This window comes from Thermothielavioides terrestris, chromosome 4 (assembly GCF_000226115.1).
Source record: "Thermothielavioides terrestris NRRL 8126 chromosome 4, complete sequence".
NCBI lineage: Eukaryota > Fungi > Ascomycota > Sordariomycetes > Sordariales > Chaetomiaceae > Thermothielavioides > Thermothielavioides terrestris.
Window position 1 is genome coordinate 1,654,970 of NC_016460.1, and position 22,240 is coordinate 1,677,209.

The 22,240-nt window shown below is 59.5% G+C and overlaps 7 protein-coding genes across 7 annotated transcripts; 1 reads left to right on the top strand and 6 right to left on the bottom strand.

The window, feature by feature from the left end:
• Positions 1-949: 949 nt before the first annotated feature.
• On the bottom strand, positions 950-4,704 carry THITE_2118916 (uncharacterized protein). The gene is made up of 5 exons (XM_003655283.1): positions 4,482-4,704; positions 4,201-4,387; positions 1,610-4,118; positions 1,308-1,512; positions 950-1,225 (listed from the first exon to the last, which is right to left on the bottom strand). Exons 1-5 carry the CDS (start codon positions 4,559-4,561, stop codon positions 1,186-1,188), a joined length of 3,021 nt encoding a protein of 1,006 aa, XP_003655331.1. The 5' UTR covers positions 4,562-4,704; the 3' UTR covers positions 950-1,185.
• A 1,130-nt stretch (positions 4,705-5,834) lies between these two features.
• THITE_155652 (uncharacterized protein) lies at positions 5,835-6,610 on the bottom strand (the record flags this gene model as incomplete). Its single annotated transcript, XM_003655284.1, has 3 exons — positions 5,835-5,861; positions 5,925-6,116; positions 6,329-6,610. 3 exons carry the CDS (start codon positions 6,608-6,610, stop codon positions 5,835-5,837), a joined length of 501 nt encoding a protein of 166 aa, XP_003655332.1.
• A 723-nt stretch (positions 6,611-7,333) lies between these two features.
• THITE_2118919 (uncharacterized protein) lies at positions 7,334-8,776 on the bottom strand. Its single transcript, XM_003655285.1, has one exon. The coding sequence runs from the start codon at positions 8,594-8,596 to the stop codon at positions 7,355-7,357; it is 1,242 nt and encodes a 413-aa protein (XP_003655333.1). The 5' UTR covers positions 8,597-8,776; the 3' UTR covers positions 7,334-7,354.
• Positions 8,777-10,681: 1,905 nt separating this feature from the next.
• On the bottom strand, positions 10,682-12,329 carry THITE_2118924 (uncharacterized protein). The gene has a single exon (XM_003655286.1). It carries the CDS (start codon positions 12,078-12,080, stop codon positions 10,782-10,784), a length of 1,299 nt encoding a protein of 432 aa, XP_003655334.1. The 5' UTR covers positions 12,081-12,329; the 3' UTR covers positions 10,682-10,781.
• THITE_2118925 (uncharacterized protein) lies at positions 12,309-14,641 on the bottom strand. The gene is made up of 3 exons (XM_003655287.1): positions 14,360-14,641; positions 13,847-14,292; positions 12,309-13,772 (listed from the first exon to the last, which is right to left on the bottom strand). The coding sequence occupies exons 1-3, from the start codon at positions 14,412-14,414 to the stop codon at positions 12,537-12,539; spliced, it is 1,737 nt and encodes a 578-aa protein (XP_003655335.1). The 5' UTR covers positions 14,415-14,641; the 3' UTR covers positions 12,309-12,536.
• Positions 14,642-15,086: 445 nt separating this feature from the next.
• THITE_2118928 (uncharacterized protein) lies at positions 15,087-18,534 on the top strand. Its single transcript, XM_003655288.1, has one exon. The coding sequence runs from the start codon at positions 15,212-15,214 to the stop codon at positions 18,251-18,253; it is 3,042 nt and encodes a 1,013-aa protein (XP_003655336.1). The 5' UTR covers positions 15,087-15,211; the 3' UTR covers positions 18,254-18,534.
• A 608-nt stretch (positions 18,535-19,142) lies between these two features.
• THITE_2130685 (uncharacterized protein) lies at positions 19,143-21,760 on the bottom strand (the record flags this gene model as incomplete). The annotated part of the gene is made up of 11 exons (XM_003655289.1): positions 19,143-19,207; positions 19,269-19,383; positions 19,440-19,519; positions 19,575-19,647; positions 19,714-19,731; positions 19,789-19,819; positions 19,875-19,996; positions 20,048-20,620; positions 20,707-20,910; positions 20,989-21,162; positions 21,230-21,760. The coding sequence occupies 11 exons, from the start codon at positions 21,758-21,760 to the stop codon at positions 19,143-19,145; spliced, it is 1,986 nt and encodes a 661-aa protein (XP_003655337.1).
• Positions 21,761-22,240: the final 480 nt, after the last annotated feature.

A 22,240-nucleotide genomic window follows, 5' to 3' on the forward strand; every position in this document is an offset into this window, starting at 1 on the left:
CTTACACGGGACGTCGTCCTCCCTTGATGATGACATCTTGTTATTCCCGACCCGCGATGTTAGGGCCGGGCACCAGACAAACTGGGAAGCGTCCGGCAGCTGCCATAGTAAACATCACAACAACGTCAGCCCAGCAAATGAACAAATCTCATCACCAACCAGCCTCTGCAGCCTCGCCATGTCTGCCCTGCCCGTCTCTTCCAGTAGTGTAGTGTAGTGCACCGGTGATCTCGCGATGCCCGGGTGCCGCTCCCGGATTCTGACCCCGGAAAGGAATCGCAAACTGTGCCGAATCCGGTAATTCGTGCTGCAGATCAGGCCTAGGTGAGGCTGTCTAGTCTCGCGGGGTGAGACGTCGGGGCGGAACGTCGTTCGCGCCTCGGGTCCGGGTAGGGGGGGAAGGGGTTGCACCGGGATTGCGCCGGGGATGTCTTGCTACCTTATTTTGACACACTCAATGCTACTGTAATGAGCCAACTGCCGGCATTGCCGCGCCGCGAGTGTGATCGGAGGAGATGGTGTGCAGCTTGCTGCTCCACCAAGCCGCACGCGACTCGACCATCGCGAGCCTCTGTCGGTGTTTACTCACCCCCGCCGCTCAGGTCAATCACCAACACCCCAAGCAAGGTGCTCTTGATCAAACTGGCCGGCGCTTGGCGACGAAATAATCTTCAAGGCTTCAAGACTCCTACACAACACCCTTCCTTTCTTTGAGGCGTCTCATCATCTCATTACCTCGCCGAATCTATGTACACTACATATATACGGGTGTGCGTCTATCTCCCAGCAACAAAACCGGCCACCATACCGCCCCTCCAGGGTAGCCAGCCCACACATCCCTACGTAGACAACCAACCACCTAGCCAACACTCTTGTGTGCGTTGACCATCATGAACACCCCCCCGCTGCTCCTTCTTTCGGCATCCCCCATCTATTACACCAACCCGTTGCCTCCCCGAGTCCACACAAACGCCGTCGAAGATGCCGCAATATCAACTGTGAACTAGGAACAAGCCCGCTTCCGCAAAGCACAGCATAGCACAACACCAAGCCAGCCGGCCGATGTGTGTGCATAGTATATAAGTGACCACTCCCGCCAGCCCCTGATTAGGAAAATAGTCGGGCACTCCCCATGCTACCCCTTCCACTTGCCGGTCGTCGCGCGAAGATGGCGGTCTAGTTTATCTAGTAAATCCCCTGCGTCCTATACTGGAAGGTATCATAACTAGATTCGCACATGGCCAAGTCAACACATATCCTGCACCACCGCCCACGGAAGAAACAACCCAGGGACAGAGTGCACTTACAGGCGAGTGTAGTAGCTGCCGAGCGACTTGGCGATCAGGTCGGACTCGACGAACTGCTCTGCCTCGTCGGCGCTGAGCTGCAGCTGGAAGCGCTGGCGCAGAGCGGCGGTGACCTGGGCGACGCCGGCGCCGAAGCACGGCATCTTGGACTCGCGGCCCATCATGGCGACCAGGTCGACGATGTTATCTGCCGAGCGGCGGAGGGCTGGCGAACGCGGGTTCGTTAGACCATGTGACAAAACAAAGGACAGGGGGAGGGTGAGGGGGAAGAAGGAGTTGCAGAGAATAAAAAAAATACATACCCTGAAACGCCTGCTTGCACAGCTTCTTGTAGTCGTCAAAGTCGGGCGACGTGACGCCGCCCAGCACGTCGACATACTCGTAGGTCAGCTTGAAGGGGGCGGCCTCGAAGCCGACGGAGCCGGGCGAGTTGGACAGCATGAAGCCGAAGTCGATGTGGATGATGTGGCCCTCGTTGTCGATGAGGACGTTGCCATTGTGGCGGTCCTTGAGCTGCAGGACGTACGAGATGACCGAGTAGGCGGCGAGGGAGCGCTTGAAGGCGTCGACGCCGGCGCGATAGGGCTCGCCGTCGGGGCTGCCGAAGGCCTTGACGAAGTGGTCCTTGAGCGTGGCGATGCGCCGGCGCGGGTTCTGCCCGGCCTCGATCGACGCCAGCGTCAGGCTGCGCTTGATCGAGTGCAGCGACACCCCGTTGGCGATGGTCTCGACCAGGCCCGACGACTCGCCCGTCACCAGGATGCGCATCAGCTTGACCCACACCGGCACGCCCGCGTCGACCCAGATCTTGTGGCACACCCGGATCAGCTGGCACGCGAACGCCTCCTGCCGCAGGTCCGACCCCGTCTTGACGATCACGCTCACCAGGTCCCAGTTCTTCATCCACCCGTAGGGCGACGACTTGCGGATCCGCTCCTTCTTGGTCTCCCACGCCTCGCCGAACACGGCCGCGCTGGGGTCGTCGCGGTCGCCCTTGCGCTGCAGCCCGCCCGTCTTGATGTCGTTCTCCATCCGGTCGATGCCAGCGTTCGCGTTGAGGCTCGGCTCGGCGGCCGCCGCGCCCCCGTCGTCGCCGCCGCCTCCACCGCCCTCGCCGCCGTTGGCGTCGTTTGCCGCCGCCGCCGCCGCCTGCGCCTTGGCCATGATTGTGTCGAACGTCGGCCCCTGCCCGTCGTCGAGATCGAAGCTCTGCTCTTCCAGGCTCTGCATGCTCGCGATGATGCGCGCCCGGATCGCCGCCACCTCCTGCCGCGGCCGCTTGCCGCTGGTGGCGTCCAGCTGGGCGAGCATCTGCGACGCCGTCCGCATGTGCACCGCGAGCGCCGAGAAGTCGGGTTGGTCAACCGAGTTGTTGCGCGGGTTGCTGAGCGTCAGCCTCCTCCGGACCGGCGGGTTGATGGACCCCGTCGAGCCGTCCGAGCTCCGCGCCGCCGCCTTGTCTGAAGGAGGTGCTGCTGCCGGAGCGGCGGTAGAGGAGGCGTTGTCGGGCAGGCGTAGGGAGTGGTGGGATTGTGTCGGCGTCGCGTCCAGCATCTCATCGTCCGAGGGCCTGAGCATAGGGGAACTCCCCAGATCTCCCGAGGCCGGCTCGAAGACGCTATCAATGACCGGCTCCGGCTCCGGCGCTCGGGAGGCGGGCGGTATCCTCGGCGCGTCGCTCAAGTCGAAGATACGCTTGCGGCTCCCTTGCTCCGCCAACAGCGTTGCGATCAGTCTCTGGTTGTCTTGCGTATCGGGGTCAAAGGTGAAGTCGTCGCGCAGGATCTCGACCATGAGCAGGTACGGCACTTTCTCGGCGCTGTTCAGGACGGTGGCCTCGGCCGGGTTGAGCCGGACGATCCTGTGGTGGCGGCTCTTGGAGGGAGAGCCGTCCACGAGATCGGGCGGGCAGATCACCGGGATATCGACTTCGGCCGGTAGGTCCCGCGCGATGAGCGCCAGCTCGGCACGCAGCGCGCTCAGGCGCGCCGGCTTGGGCACCACGACGAGGCGGTTGGAGATGTCCTGTAGCGCCTGCAGGAAGGCCGTCTGGCAGCGGAAGTAGTTCTGCCGCAGCAGCCGCGTCTTCTGCACGTGGCTCATGTCGGCCTGGCCGAGGAGCGTTTTCACATGGTGCGAGTGCCTTCTCGACAAGGTAGTCTCGGACGGCCGCAGGCCCGCCGACACTGGTGTCGACGGCCTCGTCGCGAGGCGGGGCCGAGAGTCGGGCAGCGGCAGAGACGCCGAACTGAGGCGTGCGTCGAGGGCCAAGCTGTCCAGCTGGGCCGGCAGATCCGCATCCTCCTGCTCGCGCGACGAGGACTCGAGCGCCGACGATCTCGAAGACGGTCGCGTGGCTCTTGCCGGCGATTTTGCTTCCGATCTCCCCGGTGACTTGAGCGGACTAGCCTGCCCCTTGGTCTCTTGGGCACTCGCGCTGCGCACATCTTTGGCTCGCTTCGACCGAGTGTTAGCCGCCGTGACGGTGCGAGCGCGGGCCGGCACGTTCTTATTCGCGACGACGGCGGGCTCGGATATCGTGTCGACGACGGGGCGCGGTTTTCGGGCCTGGGCGACGGCCAGGGGCCCCGCCCACTGCGGCAGCAACGGGCAAGCGACGCTCGCGAGCACGAAGCTCCCGAGAACCGTCACCGGCAGCACATTCTCGGTGATCCTGTCGTGTCTCCGGCTCTCGGCAACCCCGAACACGATGTGCTGCACCTTGTTGTACACCCGGCGGCAAGTCCTGAAGGCCTCGGTCTGGGGGTTGGACGAGAGGTCGTGGAGGTAAGTCTGGAACAGCCAGAACGTCTGCGAGCGCAAGAGGGCATTAGCGGCAGTAGTTCTCCCTCGGAGCTACCGGTATAAGATCACAACAAGGGGTATAGCGAACCAGCAGCGCAGCGGTGACCGATTCCTCGCACAGGTCCAGCAGGAACTCTTCCAGGGCCATCGACTCGTTGTCGAGGCTGATGATCAGGTGGCATAACTGCGGAAGGAAGAACTCGATATCCTCGTAGGGGAACTGGCGGAGCTTGTTGCAGAGGACATAGTGGATGCCGATGTGGTCGGCATAGCGACTGCGGCGCGGAAAGCAGCCGGGTCAGCAGGACAGATTCAGCAGGATACATACTCCAGGAACAGCACCACGGGGATCTGAGGGACAAGACGCACGAGAGATACGACACCGAAAGGAAGGGGTCCTGGTTGAAGACATCGCTCTCGAGGAACCGCTTCAGCAAGTCCCAAGACATTTGTTGCGACGGAAAGATCGAGATTGAGATCGGACGGTGGGGCAGGCGATTCTGACGGTTCTTGGTGGGGGGGGAGGAGGAAGGGAATCGGCGGGAGAAAGGGCAGCTTAGGTCATGCTCTCCGTGTCCTGCTGCTCATGGGCACTCGACGTCGGCGATGGGGAATCTAGCGGCGCGCAACAGCTGCAGCATGGCTGCCTTGGAGCATCTCGTGATGAAGAGTCTTGCCGAAAAAGTGTCTGCCACCTCGTGTACGGAATACGCGTCGGGAAAGGCAGGGGTCCGATCAGGCGCGGGCAGTCGAGCTTGTTGGATGCAGGACCGTTGAGGACACCTGAGCCAAAGCTCCAGTTGGCCAATTCACAGGGGCTTCCGGGTTGCTCCGCCGCCCTCCGCTGCCCGTGTCGGTGCGCCCCACCCGCCGACCGTCCCGGCTGCCGGCCCTAACGCCGACATGACTTCTGCGGGGAGACGCCGGGGTAGGGGCTGTGATTGCTCTGCACTTGCGCGGACTTAACTGGTTACCCACCGTCCGTGTCTGTCTGCATGGCGTTCATCAAACTTTTTGCAATGCTCTTCAAGGTGTCTTCCAAAGCAGGGCGCTCTTTAGTGGATGCGACCCCTGCCCCTGAGACAGGGGGGTCTGAGTTTGTTGGCCCACTGGGTCGTCGTTAAAGAGGTCCCGCCAAGACTAATTTCGGAGACTGCCGTATACAAGTAATTACAAATCGGCAGGCCGCGACGACTTCGAGCAACATCAACAACGAACAATCGTAAAGACTCGCTACAACAACTTTACGAAAACTTAACTAAATCAAAAAAAAGAAAACGAGGATAACCTATACCCTAACTATAGCCTACATCCTAACCTTAACCTAAACCCTAACTAGCGGGGGACTAGCGCCGCCCCCTATACCCCTGGCGAACTAACCCTTGGCGATAGAGCAAACGCCTTGGCGATGGTGGCTACGTAATAACGTTGTAAAAACATAGCCGACAATTGGCCGAAATTAGTCTTGGCGGGACCTCTTTAACGTCCACCGCCCAGTGAGCAGAAGCAGGCCATCAGGGGTCCAGTTCAGGGGCCGTGAGATTGGAACAGAAGCTGGCCATTGTCGTTGCTTTGCCATGTGCATCTCAACGCTGATTCTTACTGTGTAAAGGATAACAGCTCCGGAGCTAGTATATCATGCAAAGAACCGTCTTCTGTACTACCCCCGTGCGACGCACCACAGAGGCTGCTTCCGCTGCCGACTCCATTGGCTCTGTCTCTTCAACCGCTTCTTGGGCTTGATCCTCTCTGCGTTGAACCGTCAAGGTCAGCCAAACCGTTTCGTCGCCTTGGCACGCAAGCAAAACTCACCTTGTACTTGACGCGCTCACTCCCATCCAGCATCTGGATGATCTCGTGCTGGATATGGTGCCCAAACGCCGGCAGCACTCTGGCCCAGACGAACCAGTATACCGTTCCGATGGCAAGCAGGCTCGTGCCGAGCGTCGGCACCACGCAGAACTGCACGTTCACCAGGAAGTAGTTGGGGATGAAGGGCGCCGCCTACACAAACAGCAGTGAGACGATCCAGAAGATGGACAGCAGCGGTGAACTGTGGGAGGTCGTCCGCTGGTCAGCTCAACGCTCCAAAGGCGGTTAGGCATCATCACCGAATAAGGCTTCGGAGACGCAGCGGGAAGCACGGGGCGTATATGAGAGGGGAAACTGTACCCTCGATCCAGTTCCCGCTGTAGTTGAAGCCGTTGGTGACAAACGTGTGACATCCTCGGTGACCGACCCCAGGATGAGAGCATAGGTGAAGATCCAATGCTGTAGGCTGGGACAAGCTGGGCATTGGCTGCTTTGACTACTGAGATGCTTTCGAAGCGGTAGCGGCGATCGTCGGATGTGACAACAATGCTCCGGCCAGCTGGCCGGGTCGCGGCACCGACGGTTGCGGGATCAAGGCCGGGTTTGAAGAGGTTGGAGAGAGGGACGGTGGCCTCGTCGTCGACCGGGGGGAGGTTGGGCGTCACGGAGCGGCCCTGAGCCGGCATCATGGACCTCGCCGCGCAAGCGCCGTCAGCTCAACCGGCCATGATGGTGTTGCTCTGGCACGGAGAATGGGAGGAATCGACACCTCGCGTGCGTGCCTCTCCGTGCCTCTCCGCCAGAGCATGCATAGGAAAGATGTTGCCGCGCGGTTAGGCAAGGTAGCGACTACACCCAAAGAACGGGACAACCTGGCGGCGGGACAGGGGAGGGCAGCGAACTATTTTGCGTTGAAAGGTTGAATTGAATATGTACTCCGTTGGTGGCGGTTCCATGTTGCAAGAGGGAAGGAGTTTATGTCAGCTTGGATTTTGCCCACCCAACTCATTGAGTGAACCGAATGCTTCTCGGCTCAGGGACGATCGCAGCAACTGTCTCCAAACCCACCCGATGCAGAAGACATACCCGTCTTTACCTTCTCTACTTGAGGTAAACTTTCTGAGCTGATGAAATCTGACTTCGAAACCAGAATACCGCCTAGTCCCCGCCCAGTTTGCCCACTATCGCCAGCACGCAATAAACCATAAACATCGCTATCCCATGCTCGCCAAGTCGTCCCAACCGCTCAACGCCAATTCGCCCCGTTCGTCAGATTGTTTGCCTGTACCCTTCCTTCCTAATTTCTCCGCGCGGCCCGTGCCTTGACTTCATTGCCACCTCCACGGATAACAAAAGTCAGAAACCTTTCCCACTCTCTCCATCGCACTACCGCCCCCCCCCCCCCCCCCCCCCGCCGTCGCTTGGGCGTGCTAGACTTTCTTCTTTCTCCCACCACCGGCACCCCTCTTCCTCTTCCCCCCAGAGGCACCACCAGAGACGCCATCCCCGGCGCCGTCCTCATCACTGTCGCTCTCCGCCTTGACCTTGTTGCTGCTGCTGCCACCGCCGCCGCCCTTCCCGCTCTTCTCCTCGTTCTCGACCTTGGCGACGATGTCGGTCAGGAAATCCCACTGCTCGTCCGCCTCGACGACCTGGCGCAGCATCTGCGCCGACACGCGCTTCGAGTTGCGCTGCCGCGCGAGCTCGGCGCTGCGCGTCACCAGCGCCACCATGAACAGCTCCAGCGCCTTGCCCACCGCGATCGGCGTCTGCTGCGCCACCTTGCCCACCTCCTCGTCCGCCTGCATGATGCGCTTGATGCGCGCCGTCGGGAACTTGGTCTTCACCGGCCCGGGCTCGATCGTCGTTGTCGCGCCGGCGGCGGCGGCGGCGGTGATGGTGGAGGAGGAGGAGGAGAGCCCGGCCGAGGCGTCGGTGCTGGCTTCAGATCCCGCTGCCTGCGAGGCCAATGCCGCCGCTGCCGCCGCGGCGGCGGCTCGTCTTGGCGGCATTGTGCTTTCGGGTTGTTGTGACGGGGGCGGAGCTGAGGGTATGGGGTATTCGTAGGACTCGCGCACTTGAGCTTGTGCTGCGGTCAGGGGGTGGAAAGTCGGCGCTGGAATCTGAGGATGCGCTGTCTGCGTCTGCTGGTACTGATATTGAAAGCTGCCACGGTAAGGAGGCTGGTAGGCTGCCGACTGCGGTGGGTGCGGCGGAGCCTGTGTGTCGGCGTATCTGGTGCCCGGTTGCGCGTGTCCGGGTCCCGGATGACTTTGTGCGCGAGGGAGACAGTCCTTGTGCTGAGCGGTCGGCGAATATCCTTCACCGACACCAAATCCTGCCGGTGGTGGTGCTTGGCTGGAATGGGGATAGCTGTTTGTGGACCGTGCTTGTGAGAGGGTCTGTGGCGGTGTCGCCAGCTGGTACTTGTATCCGTAGTGCTGCCGGTCTTCCTGCTGAGGCGCATGCGCTTGCTGCTGGTAATATGCGCCGGCTGGTGAATATGTGCTGGAAGCAGACTGCTGCAGATGCGAAAAGTTCGAGTGGGATGACTGTGATAATAACTCTTGCTGCCGGGGTACTTCTGCAGGTTCCGCCGGCGGTGTGGGGCCCGCCGAGTAAAAGGACGACAGGTCCGGACTCTTGGGGGCGTAAGAGCCGTCGCCAGACATGGCTGGGGCTGCAATTCTCGCAAGGGCCAACCGAAACCAAAAAAAGGAACAAATAAGCAAACAACAACGTGCGCAATTGTAACAAAAACCGGCGATTTACAATAGGCCGCACACCCTCTGATGGGTCGCGTCTCAACGGCTTCAAGTTGCGCTGGTGGGGCGTCGACTCTCGGTCACAAACCAAAACCGACACAAGGGTTGGAGCGGGGTGGTTGGAGCTACCAGAGCTTGGTATTTAACACAGTCGCAGCTCTTCTGTGGCTGGGTCAAAGGGGAAGGGGCGATAATGGAGGGGTAGGTTTGCAGGTGGGGCCCAACTTTGGTGCAGGCAGAACTGGGGCCAAGTGGCCAAAGAAAGACTGGGATCGATCGGCACGGTTGCAGGGATCAAGCTTGTGAAGCTGTTTGGCTGTGAGGTGGGCGACAGCCACACCACAATGCTGTGTAATGTAGTTACACAGTAAGTTACTCCGTAATTCGTAGGGTGCTCGGTATCCGTATTCCTAGTCAATGGGGACGCGCTGCTTGGAACATGTGCGACACAGAGTTACCTACCGTATTGAAAACTCCCGTCGTCTTCATAAGAGAAGGGTTTCTTAAGAAGTCATGGTTCTGACCATATGGCTTAATCCGCATTACCTGTGAAGTTTGTGAATACAAAACAATATGACATTCACAGATATCCTGTGTAACTCAGGTAGTGGCATACGGACGAAAGCTTGGCGTTACACTTTACTGTGTAAAGATCAAATCTGACAGCGTGAAGTGTCATTTATCCAATTACACTATGTTTCACACAATTTAACTTTGGTAGGTAGCTGAAGACTCCAATGTCGTAATCTTGCGCATCTGAGTCAGTGATCAAAAGGCTGCCTAATGTTGCGACTATACGCACAGTGGATTGACGACGATCTGCGCGGCTGGCAAAGATGTCATTAACCCGGTCGGGCAACGCCCCATGCCCCATTTTTTACCGCGTCTCGATGCTGACCTCGAATGGACCACATCTCCAGTTGGACCATCAACAGTAGAGTCGCCAATTCATTCACAAGCTTCCATCCATCCCAGCAAAGGTATACTACATTTTTCCCCACCACCCTGTCTCTGCATCGAATGCGCTGTCTATGATGACCCCCAAGGCCGGAGACCAGAACAAGGCGTTGAAGAAACCGAGCACTCGCGCTCTGGGGTCATCTTCGCCCAAATGTCGATGATGGCGAATCGAAAAAAATGACTTGATCTAATCTGAGGACACGTTGCCGTCCCGATAGTCTTGCTGAAGCCCATGACTCGCTCAGAGACCAGGCATGGCTGACCTCTGGAGTCGTCGCAGGCACCCCGTTGAGCTGCCCAGGCAACTGCCCGAAGGGAACAAGATCCAGGCAGCTACCGGTCCTCAGCCATGCCCGCATGTATCAACTTGGTCGCCGCGACCTCCGTACGGAACGCTGCGCTGCCTCGGTGCCCTTCAGCTTGGCGTTGTGCTGCGCCTTCTCCGCCACGAGTGCGAGCTGGCCCCGCAGGTTGCTGACTGCGTGCGCGATGGCTAGAGGTTTTGTCGAGCAACGGCGCTGTATGTGCCAACGTCTCCACGAGTGTGGGTGGGAACGGTATTGACGACTGAATACGGGGGGGGGGGGGGGGGGGGGGGAATTGCGCTGCTTGGGGGTCATGGACCTCGAGCTCGACCGCCTCGCCAGAAGCGCTGGTGAGAACACTTCGCAAAGCCGAACTCGGTGAGCGGCAATATCCAAAGCCACTGTGGGCGTACTTACTGCGAATAGAAGTGGATGAGACGGGCCAGGTCGATGGGGCTGATGTTCTGGGCGTGCTTGTCTGCCCCTGCTGGCGCTGCCTAGCGCGCGTGGGTACAGAGGGGATGAGGAATGTAGACTTGGCTGGCTTACGGGACACTGCAGGAGGCCGCGGATGCGAGCATGACACTTCATCGCGTACAGCGTCTCCTGGACGCATGCACTGCACATCTCAGCTCCTGAATATTGTCTTACCCTTGTCTGCGCCGTTCCCGTACCGCGCAGTAGCCTCAGGTTACATTCCTAACCATCTGATTCGGGGAGGTTCGGGCAGAAGTTACCATGAGACTTAGCGCCCGGCGAGCACAGGCAAGCAGATGGCGTCGGAGATCAAGTCAGCCCCTTGCAGCTCTCGACTTAAATTACTCAAATCATATGGGGTACACTTGGCCCAAGTCCAACTTGGGATAATGTTTGTTGTCTTCCGTGACGTGATCGAGGACGTCTGCCCAGGCAAACCCGGTGCCCCCGATGCGGAACCGTTCCGCATACCAGGTCGTGGTCGTGGGGGTGCCATCGTCGCTCGCTTTGTCAAAGCCGTACAGCACCCACCCGCCGACGGTGGAACATTCCTCGATCGTGAGAGCCGGCACCAGTTGCTCGTCGCGCACGGTCCTGAGCAGCGACCGCCAGCTTCCGCCTTGATCTCCGCCAAAACAGATGCCCTGGAGGCGCACCTCCTCGAGCGTGTCTTTATGGCCGCGCAACAGCGATATGAGTTCACGCTCGGTACATTGGAGTTCCCCGAGGCCCAGAAATCGCAGGTTTGGCAGCCGCAATCTCTGTGAGAGGCCGTTCATCAATTCTGGCCGGTCGATCTCCCCTTCGAATCGGATGTACAGGCTCTGCAGTTTCGGGAAAAGCATGATGAAATCTAAGACCATCTCCAGCTCATCGTTGACGGGGTCGAACGTCCAGTTTTCGGCCGCAAATCTTAACCACAAACTGGAAAGGCTGATGGGACGCTTTCGGACGTATTGCAGGGCCGGCCTGGTGGAGCTGGGCAGCATGCCAGGGCTGATGCCGCCCCCGTGTTCGCTTCCAATAGCTATATCTAACTCGGCGAGGGAAGGTTTGCCGGTGGCGACGGCCAGCACAACAGCGCAGAGCGCCTTTTGCACGAACTCGATAGTGTAGGGGGACATGAACAGACGCAGATACTGCGGACCCGCCCGGGGTTCCACGATCGGCCCCCACCTCGGCCACTCGGTCGCGTCAATCACGACCGACTCCAAGTTCGGGAGGCCTGCCATCGCTTGCGCCAGATACGTGGTGCCGAGTCCCGTTTCCATCAGGGCTTCCTGGTCTATGAGCAGGAGGCTGTACTGCCGCGCTTCCTCCTCGACAGACTTTGATTCGTGCGCCGCGTCGCCGGACAACCGGCTTCTGCTGGCGTCAGGACCAAGATCCGGCCGCAAGTGGTCCATGAGGACGACCAGAATCCTCACTGCGGGACCGAACACGGGATGGCGGGAGATCTCGACGAGGGTTTCCAGGCTGTCCTGCTGCAGCAGGACACGGCGCCTCTCGAAGCATGTCTTGGCGAGGGGGATCTGTGCGACGCCGCCCAGGCGTCGAGATACCAGTCGCAGGGCGCGCAAGTCTTCAGGGTCGACCGCGCGGACGATGAGAAGCAGGATTTCATCTGGGAGGTGCAGGAACGCGGGCATGATGAAAGCCCGGCGATGGAGGAGTTGGGGAGCAGGACCCAGGAGATTGGGAGTTCGGAATCCTTGTTGCTGTGGTTGTCGTGGATTCAAGATACATTATGAGTGGCTGGGCATGACCTGATTACTTCTGGCAAACGCGCTGGATGAGTGGATGGAACGGAATATTGATTGCTTCCGCCATGGCCCCCAACAACTCTTCCGAGCAACAATGGGAGATGTGGCGGTCCCCAAAACGGAAACCGGCCTCCATGGAGGAGACACGCAGGTGAGGTGGACTATATGCCGCCGGCGGCCGCCCACAACAAGAGAATTGTTGAATCTGGTATCGTTGGGTTGTTTCTGCCCGAGTCCGAACTCAGAAACAGACCAGCACGGAAACGGGCATATCTCCCTGTTGATTACCATCACTTTTTCGCTGTATCCTCTCATGATATAATTCGACTGCTCATCAGTCATTCACGTATTCCTCGCCACCTTCAGAATCCTCTCCTCCATCTCCTCAAACGCGCCAAGCACGTTCCCATACCTCTCGAAGACGCCCTCCCGGTACCCGTCGTCGACCTTCCGGATCGCGCCCTCCTCGCGCCAGCGCTTCCCAATCAGCTCGTCGAACGTCTCGCCGTCGGCGCGCTCGAACGCCCAGACGGCCTTGTAGGCGCCGCCGAGCGCGCAGGCGTTGCCGCCGACGTCCAGCTTGTACACGCCGTCGGCGCCGCCCAGCACGTCGCCGAGGACGCGCGCGATCGCCGGGTTCAGCGACCCGCCGCCGACGAGGTAGATGCGCCGCGGCTGGGCCGGCAGGCGGCGGCCGCCGCCGCTGTCGGGGCTGGCGACCAGCTTCTGGCTGCGCAGGCGCATCGACAGCGCCTGCGACTCGACGATGGCGCGCGCGTCCGTCTCGGCCGGCCAGCCCTGCGCCGCCTCCTGCAGGTCGCTGCCGTCGGCGGCGTTGCAGGTGTACCGCCAGGTGCCCGCGCGGATGTTGGGCACGATCTCCGGGAGGTAGAAGTACAAGCCCAGCTTGGCGCGGTCGGACGAGCCCGGGCGCACGTCGAGCGGCGGGGTGGCCAGGGCGTGCTTGTTGAAGGTGGTCCAGGGGTCGGCGGAGGAACCGCCGTCGGCGGGCTTGGGCAGGGCGTCGCGCACCTTCTCGCGCGCCAGGCCGCCGTTCTTGTAGCACAGCATGAACATGTACTGGCCAGGCGTGGTCGGGTGGTTGAAGAAGTGGTAGCTCGGATCGGGCTTGTAGACGGGCGTGATCATGAGGAAGGTGGTGCTGGTGCCCAGGCTCACGATTGCGTCGAGTGGGCGGAGGGGTAGGGCGAGGATCGTCGCCGGGTTGTCGCCCGTGAAGGGCGCCACCTCGCAGTCGGGGCTGAAGCCGTACTTGGCCGTGAAGTAGCTGCTGATGCGGCCCATGCTGCCGCCGCCGTCTTGTCGCACTTCGCCCAACTTGCTGCGCAGCTCGGCGACGCCCTCCTTGCCCGCGGTCAGTTCGAGAAGCGGCTCGGACCAGCTGTTGCTGGCGATGTCCCAGAGATTCATGCCGCAGACATCGCTGATGTCCATCGGGGCGACGGCGCCGAGGAAGAGCGAGGCGAGAAAGGAGGATACGAGGGAGATCCGGGAGGTGGCGGCGTACATGTCGGGGAGCTTGCGCCGGAGGCGCATTATTTGGGTACCGGTGAAGCGCTGTCAAGCTAATTGTGAGTCTCGTCTGTATGTAGAGCGACTGAGCACCCTGGGGCGTCGTTGTATGTACTAACATGGTGTGCCGCACTCCCTGTGACTTCTGCCAGCCGCTCGGCTGACCCGAGCTTCGCATCGAACTGATCGCACTCGGCCTGCGTGCTGTGATCCTGCCAGTTCGGGGCATACGGATGCGAAAAGGCCTCGGTCAGCTGCTCGACCAGCGACCTGTCCGACTTCAAGCCGCCGAGCAGGGTCTCAGCCTGCCGGCTCCAGTAGACGCTCCCATGCTGCTGGCAGGAGCCGCTGATGCCCCGGATGCGGCCCAGGGGTGTGTTCTTCTCCTGCAACCGCTGCAGCACCAAGTCGAGAGACTCGAGCCACAAGGCCACTGGTGCAAAAACCTCCCCTTCCTCCTCGTTGATGAGCACGCCCTTCTTGATGCCGTACTTGGCGCCGAAGTCCTGGTCGAAGTCAACCTTGGCGTCCGAAACCACCTGGAGGTCGGATTGGACGACAATGGCTGGAAGCCAGGAGATGTTGTTTAGCTGGGTTCATTTCGTCCGAAGTTCCTGGTGTTTAGCGCGCACCTTTGAGCTGCTGGGTCGAGAGATCGAGCCCCAGATAGAGGGGTCCGTCACCCATTGCGGCCCGTGTAAGTGGAATGAGGGAGGGAAGCAGTCCGGTCTTCGAAGCCTAAAAGCACAACAAACACCACGTCAAGATCAGGTCACAACGGCGCCACAAGATAATCCAACCCAGACAGAAATTCTTCGCGAGAGAAAGGGAGCGAGGGATCTAGTTCCCTTCCATTTTCCCCTCGAGACGTGGGGTCGCCTCCATCACAGGTACCTGGCGGGGCGCACTGCCCCACGCTTGACAGCATGCAGCCTCGTCGGGAGGCATTTAGCCTGATATCCGAGCTGCGATCTGGACCAATGTCGACTCGGCATCATGCAGCCCGAGTCTCCAGGCGGGCGGGAGGCGTGCGCTTGGTGTCTGCATGTGCCGATGCCGCACTACATCATACACGAATTGGCTCCGCACCGTCTGTGGTCTTTTTTCCCTTTCTTAAAAAGAACAGAAATATGGGAAAATGCCCGGACGGTGTAGAAATTCAGCACCTTCACTGAAGCTTGGCTTGCAAAGCGGGTTGCTCAAGCATAACCCTAACCCGCGCTTTGCTAGCTGAAGGCCCTTGTGAGCAGGTACCGCTTGACGGAATGCCAAACTGGAAACTGCCAGCTTGCATCCGCACGCACCCTTTTAGCGCAGTTTTCGCCTGACATTTTTCCCGCGCCAATAACGGGGCAGGATTGTCCCCCTGGAACCTGATGAAAGCGGACCGAAATACAACTTCGAGACGCCGCGCTTGAACGACGACTCCATCGTCATCAGCGCCATGGACCAGCCAGGACCCCGTACAACGACCTGAGGAAAGCATGCGCTCTCTCGGAAACTGGGCGAAACGGATCGCGCCGGTGCTAGCGGTGCTAGTGTTGCTGGGGCTCCACGCAGGCAGCGCCCATGCCTCACGATCGGCACCCGGAGCAACGACAGCGGCCTCGGCACCGGCACCGGCCGTGACCGAGGTGTGCGAGTCGCGAACCATCAACTACATCACCCACACGCTGCCGCAGCAGTGTCTGCGCACGTCATGGACGAGTCCCACCCCTGCTGCCACCGAGACCGACAACAGCACCGTGCACCCGACTATCACGACCGTTGCGCCATCCGACCTCAGCGACAGCCCCGCCAGCGCCCAAGACAATGGCACTGCAGCGCAGGAACAGGACGCCCAGGAGGAGCTGAGCGCCAGCTCCTTCATGTCGTTCGAGGAATGGAAGGAAATGATGCTGCGGAAGTCAGGACAGGACCCCGCCAGCATCAAGGCCCACAAGCAGCGCGAACACCGGGAGCGCGACCCCGGCGCCGGCACTGGCGACTCTGACAGCTTTGGGGAGGAAGGGGAAATCTCGCTCGACTTCGATGCGCTTGCCGCGAAAGTCTCCGAGATCACGTCGCCCTCGCCGGGCGCGACTGTTCCCGACACCGGCAAGGACGTGAAAGAGGAGCAGATCCTCTACGATGACGGCAAGACTCAGTACTACCGGTCTAAGGACGCCGGCAAGACCTGCAAGGAACGCTTTTCCTACGCCTCCTTCGACGCTGGCGCCACTGTCCTCAAGACCAGCCCGGGCGCCAAGAATGCGAAGGCTGTCCTGGTCGAGAACAAGGACTCGTACATGCTGATGGAGTGCCGCACCAAGAACAAGTTCATCATTGTTGAGCTGAGCGACGATATTCTCGTCGACACCGTCGTACTGGCCAACTTTGAGTTCTTCTCCAGCATGATCCGCAAGTTCAGGGTCAGCGTGAGCGACCGGTACCCCGTCAAGATGGACAAGTGGGTGGACTTGGGCACCTTCGAGGCCCGCAACTCGCGAGACATTCAGGCCTTCCTGATCGAGCACCCTCAAATCTATACCAAATACATCCGGATTGAGTTTCTGAGCCACTGGGGCAACGAGTTTTACTGTCCCGTGTCATTGCTCCGCGTCCACGGAACCCGCATGCTGGATACGTGGAAGGAGCCCAGCCATGACGACGAGCCCGATCATATCGAGGGGTCAGGAGAGGAGCAGGTCACCGAGGTTCACAACGTGCAGGGCACTACGGCCGGTAATGATGATCCATCTGCTGTCGAACAGGAGGAGAGCATTCCCCAGGCCACCATTGAAACGGGCCTCACCCCGTGGCGCCCCATCTTTTTCAGTAACTTCTCGCTCGAAATGTGCGAATTGCGGTCACCGACGACACCCGAACACGTCAAGTCTGACTCGAATAAGCCAGCCAACAAGTCTGTCGGGGCCCCTGACTCGGTGACTCCGCGCCCGTCACCGGTTCAAAATGCCGACGAGGCGTCCCAACCCAGCAGCATTTCCGCTTCCGAGCCTGCCTCTTCCCACACGCCTGTTGCCTCTCCAGGACAGGCAACAAGCGTCCCCCCTTCTGCTGTCGCTTCGCCACCACAAACTGGCAATAACAGCACGGCAAACGGCTCAAGCCAAAAACAGGCCGACGGTCGTGTAGATACCGCGGATTCCTCGGCCTCTGCCACTACGACCACCTCTCGCAATAAGACGAGCTCAGTCTCTAGTTCTCCGTCGGCCTCGCCCACCGTCCAAGAGTCCTTCTTCAAGACCGTAACCAAGCGCCTCCAGCTCCTGGAATCCAACACCTCACTCTCTCTCCAATACATCGAAGAGCAGTCCCGCTTCCTGCAAGACGTGCTCCTCAAGATGGAGCGCAAGCAGATCACGCGTGTCGACGCCTTCCTCGACACCCTGAACAAGACGGTCTTGTCCGAGCTGCGTAACGTGCGTACGCAGTATGACCAGATCTGGCAAAGCACTGTCATCGCCCTTGAGACACAGCGCGAGCAGTCCGAGCGCGAGATTGTCGCCCTCACCTCGCGCCTCAACATCCTTGCCGACGAGGTCGTCTTCCAGAAGCGCATGGCCATCATCCAGAGCGTCATGCTCCTGTGCTGCCTGGTGCTCGTCATCTTCGCTCGCGGCGGCCTGTCCTCCGCAGTCGACAGCACCTCCTTTTCCGCCTTTCCGCAAAGCACAACGCCCTACCGCCGCCACGGCTCGAGCTACGACTACGGCTACTCCTCGGAGAGCATGGCCGGTTCGCCTTCACCCAGACCCGGCTCATCGCCCCCCAGCCGTTACGCAGCAGCAGGCAGCGACGCCTCCGCCTCACTCGCCGCGTCCGCCCTGCCCCGCCGCCTGTACACGACCTCATACAGGGACAAGACGTTGCCCCTGACCCCGCCGTCAGAATACAGCCGCGAAAGCACGCCCGTCACGCGCCTCCACACCAGCCCCGAGCCACGGCCCCCAACCTCCTCCTACGACCAAGACCCAGACCGAGTTGCCAGCGAAGAGGCAGGCCAACCGCTGCGGCATGCCGATCCCACACCATCACCATCGCCGGGCCCAGAATCGAACGGTGCTCCCGCTCAAGCAAATGCAGCAGATGCAGCCGCAGCCGCAAGCGCGAGCACCAAAGTCCCGTCCACCCTTTCCGGGACCGCGCCCCAGCCATCCCGACAACCAGCACCGACGGCAGCCCCTCTCAGAGAGGCAGAGCGCGAACACGACCACCCCCAACCACAACCGCAACCACAGCCAGGTCGGCACCACCAACAAAAACAACACCGACAAAACAAACCAGATGAGGAGCAAGACGAGGCGTCAGCAGCGCAAGGACAGGAAAGCAATGACCATGACGATGACAATGACGATACCAATACCCCCCCGCGGCCGGTCCGTTCCCACTCGACAACATCGCACCTCGTCAGCAGCAGCAGCAGCGGTGGTGGCAGCAGCGGCGGTCTCAGGAAGCCGCTGCCCGCGCTGCCCGAAGATGCGAGTCCCAACGACGACATCTGGCAACTCGTCCAACCAACTTAGCGTAATGCACGCTCGGCTTACCTGCTCATTCAATAATGACGATGGGTGGTAGGGAGTTCCGTTAGCTCACTTTACGTAGCCAGCATAATGTACAGAAAGGAAACAATGTAATCAATTCCCGAATCGCATGCTGGAGTCAGTTTGTGTGAACTGGATTGTTGTTGGCTTTCGATGGCCCGAGCAGCGACATGTTCTCGTTGCCTTACATCCCGTTGCATCATCACGTAGACAACATCAAATGCAGGAACACGGGACCGGAAAACATGAAAAAGCAACACGAAATAAGAGGCCAAAGCTAGCTGCCGAGTGGCAAAGCATAGACTGACGACCGTCGTCCGCAGTCATGCGCCGTCTCGGTAATGACTGCTCAAACCCAGGCTCTGCGGTATGGGATGACTTTCCTAGACCACCAAGGCTTGAAGAACCCCTGAGGCATAGTCCAATCCCCTCCCGTCAGTCCTGTCCCATTATTTTCCCCGTTTTCCATTGCCTTGCTTCTTGTACCTCTCTTTTGCCCTCTTTCCACTCGCCTAAAACCTGAGCCAAATAGGTTCTGCCCGCCATGTTACCGCGGTCCACGCCCGTTATGAGAACGATCTGTCAAGAGGGGGGATCTCGAAATAGAGCAAAGGAATTGCGATACAAATGGTGTACACCTCTGTTGAGTTCTCAAAGAAATGGCAAAGCAAGCCAATGCAGCGCGATGTCGTGCCTTCGGACACTCACAACCGCGCCATGTAAGCGAGATCATGACCTAGCTCCGCTTGTGCGCGGATGCTGCCCGTTTTCGTTTCATGCCCAGTATTCATTGGGGAAAGTAGATGCCGTGGGGCTGGATGTGGGCGTCATAGTCGTACTCCTCGAGGGCGGCGAGCCTGGTTCCGCGGTCCTACTGGGAACGACGGCGACGCTGTTCATCTCGGAAGTGCTGGCCGGAATTCGGCGTGAATAAGCCTGGAGCCATGGCACGTAAGTCGCAGGAAATGGAATCCGGTTCAAGGAACAAGGCACTCACCAACATGCTCAGCATTCTCGCAGCTGCGCCTCATCTTGGAAAGATTATCGGGCCCCGGGAACTCTTCCTCCTGACCGGCCAGGTCAGGTCTGGGACCATTGGTCGTGTAGTAGAGCTACAGGGCGTCAGCTAAGCTGGAATCACTCATGAACAGGGTTGTGTATGGCTCACTTTAGGCCGGTAATGGGGGGCCTCCAGCATGACGGAGCTGTTGCGGAACTTCTGGACGAGACAATCCTTTCCTTGGATCGCTTGGAAACGTTAGCATATGACTTCAATGTTTGGTGAATGCATTCGCCAACTTACTGGCGTAGGAGATCTCTGCGACCTTGTCGCTCTTGAAGCAATTCCAGCGCTGATTGCCTCGCGCATTCACGAACTGCGATGTGGTCAGGATTTGTGAACTGGGGCAAGATCAAGGACACGAAGCTGAATAGCAACATACGTCGATGATGTCCAACGGCTAGTCGAAGGTTAGAGTTGATCTGATTTGAACGGGCGGTCGACGGGGAGGACTTACATCCACGAAGTTGATGAACGCATAACCAACGCTATAATCGAGAGGTAAGCAGCGAGACGGTACGGTGATCATCATTCGCTACTCACTTGCAATCGTTGGCAAAGTCAATGCGCAGATACATGAAGTCGTATTTGCCCCAGCTCGACTCGTCAATAATCCGCTTGAGCATAGCCTGGTCGACCTTGTTCGGAATATTCCGCAGCATGATCTGCAGTGGATGAGCTATTGCACGCTGCTGAAGCAAAGAAGGAGCACCCACCGTGGTTCGAACATCAATGCCATCCCGGATGCGGTTGACATCAACGTGGTTGTGATGCCCTGCATTGTTGTAGTACGGAGACCTGTGGACTCGCATGGCGTTCTGGCGGCGATTGTCAAAGCGTCCATAAGGCTGAATGCTTCTTGGGTTCGTGTACTCGCCATGCACTGCCATCGGCGTCGCCGGCGGTGTGGTAAACAGCGGGCCCATGAGCGGAAAGCCTCCCGAGATCGGAGACACTGGAACCATTGGGGCGACACTCTGGCCTCGTGTGGGAGTTTGATCGAGCATAAAACGGCTCGCTCCTGTGGCTGGCATGCCGTGATAGAGGACGGGATACGCAGCGAACTGCTGCGGACCGGGGATCCCGGCGGGAGGTTGACCAAGACGAGCAGCAGGGACAATCATGTTGGCCGGCAGAGAGGGCTCTGAGACTCCGGCACCCTGAACGAAGCCCGCGATGTCTTGAGCTGGGCTCTGAGGGCGGTCTTGAAAGGAGTTGGGGCCCTCGACTGGCTGAAGAGCAGTTGTCATGGTACTCGGATGGCACGGGGTCACGATCAGATTAACGCCCTGGAAAACAGAATGGTCAGCGAGGTCAAGGCGAGGAAGGGGGTTCCGAAACTTGCTCTCAGGGTGGTTCCATTGAATTTCTGGACCACAGAAATGGCGATGTCGGCATCAGAGAACTCAACCGCGGCTTGGAAAACATGTTCATTGGCCTCGCTCTGCCGCTGAAGCGCGAAGATTTCGCCTTGCGTCTCGAGAAAAGTGTGCACCACGGTCTCAACGTGGGCGATGCCAACGCCAATGGCTTGGGCAAACGCCGTGATCTGCAACTGGCCATCCAAAATCGGCTCGCTCTGTCCCGAAGGGTGGCACAGCTGTTGTGTATGAGCCAAAGGACCAGAATCTGTACCGGCGCCGGGTGAGACACGAACCTTGTAGTACTCGGCCGCCTTGATGTATTCAGCCACCCAGTCGGGAGAACCAAAACGGGCGTTTTCATGGGCACCGCGGGCGTCACGGATGTTGGAAAAGCAAAGGTAGACCTTGCCCTGGATGGAGGTCGCGGTGCGTCTACCCCGGCTCGGCGAGCCAAGTCGCTCCAACGTCTGTACCGACAGTCAGTGGAACGCCAACGGGGTAGCTAGGAGACTTGGAGCTTGAGTGCTATCGTACCGCAAGGTAATCCTCAACATCGGTGACGGTGATGGGGCGGGACGCCGACGAGGACAGAGCAACGAAGCGAGAAATGCCCATCTCGTGGCTGAACCTGCCAGTTGGAGTCGCATGAGGCGCGAACAGCTGGCGATTGGCCCCTAAGCCGACATTCGCCGCGGCCAGCCCATTCAATGAGCCATGGGCAACAAGAGGAAGAGGAACAGAGACAGGACGGAACGCGGAAGCCGTGGGGGAGAGTTTCTGTTCTTTCTTAGGGACGGTCGTGCTGGAGATGAAGGGATCTTTCTCCGACGTGATCGAGACATCGCTGCTGAAGGCCTCGGTAGGCTTGACGAAGCGGCCGGTAGAGTCAAAGGGACCGCTAAGGTTGAGGGCAGCCAGCAACTTGCTGGGTCTGGCCGAGTTGTCCCCCGGAGAGAAGACAGTCAGTTTGGTATCTGGAGTGCCTTCATTCTTGTACGAGTCGGCACCACCGGTCGACGAGTGAGGCGAGGATGGGTTGAACGCCGCATCCCGCGCCTGCGCCATGGTGACGGTTGCGGTAGCAGTTTTCGTCGCTGGGTGCCTTCTTCGGGGTGCCGGGAGGTAGGTAGGATTGGGGAGATCGACCAGAGTCCTCGCAGGCAGTCGGGAGGTGGGAAGTGATTCAAACGAGGAAAGAGGAGAAGAGAGGGAAGCGGTCCGACGGAGGCCTGTGTCAAGGCAGCAGTCGAACGGCTCCGAGCTCTCCAAAAATCAAGTTTGACTCAGAGCCCTAGGCTCGGAAGGTACGAGGGACGCCACGATATATGGGATTCTAATCAAGGCAGGAGCTTCCGGGTTGGAGTCAGGTGGAAGGTGAACGCTGGCAAACTGAGCAGTCGCGCTTTTGACGATGGGCTGGGGTTCAGGGCGGAGACCTGACTACCCTCGTTTGGTAGCTGCAGGGTGAAAATTCGAGCTTCAAAAGTCTCGGCGTAAAATTCGAGGATTTTTGGCACTATGCGGAGCTCAGCACTCAAGGATAGG

What these genes read in the sequence shown, in the direction of transcription:
- THITE_2118916 (XM_003655283.1), bottom strand. Translation starts at nt 4,561, where the DNA reads ATGTCTTGGGACTTGCTGAAGCGGTTCCTCGAGAGCGATGTCTTCAAC. An exon ending in CGGTCACCGCTGCGCTGCTG is followed by an intron (nt 4,119 to 4,200) that starts GTTCGCTATACC and finishes TTGCGCTCGCAG; the next exon opens with ACGTTCTGGCTGTTCCAGAC. An exon ending in GGCAGCTACTACACTCGCCT is followed by an intron (nt 1,226 to 1,307) that starts GTAAGTGCACTC and finishes GTGCGAATCTAG; the next exon opens with TTATGATACCTTCCAGTATA.
- THITE_2118919 (XM_003655285.1), bottom strand. Translation starts at nt 8,596, where the DNA reads ATGTCTGGCGACGGCTCTTACGCCCCCAAGAGTCCGGACCTGTCGTCC.
- THITE_2118924 (XM_003655286.1), bottom strand. Translation starts at nt 12,080, where the DNA reads ATGCCCGCGTTCCTGCACCTCCCAGATGAAATCCTGCTTCTCATCGTC.
- THITE_2118925 (XM_003655287.1), bottom strand. Translation starts at nt 14,414, where the DNA reads ATGGGTGACGGACCCCTCTATCTGGGGCTCGATCTCTCGACCCAGCAG. An exon ending in CTCGACCCAGCAGCTCAAAG is followed by an intron (nt 14,293 to 14,359) that starts GTGCGCGCTAAA and finishes CCTGGCTTCCAG; the next exon opens with CCATTGTCGTCCAATCCGAC. An exon ending in CAGGGAGTGCGGCACACCAT is followed by an intron (nt 13,773 to 13,846) that starts GTTAGTACATAC and finishes TTAGCTTGACAG; the next exon opens with CGCTTCACCGGTACCCAAAT.
- THITE_2118928 (XM_003655288.1), top strand. Translation starts at nt 15,212, where the DNA reads ATGCGCTCTCTCGGAAACTGGGCGAAACGGATCGCGCCGGTGCTAGCG.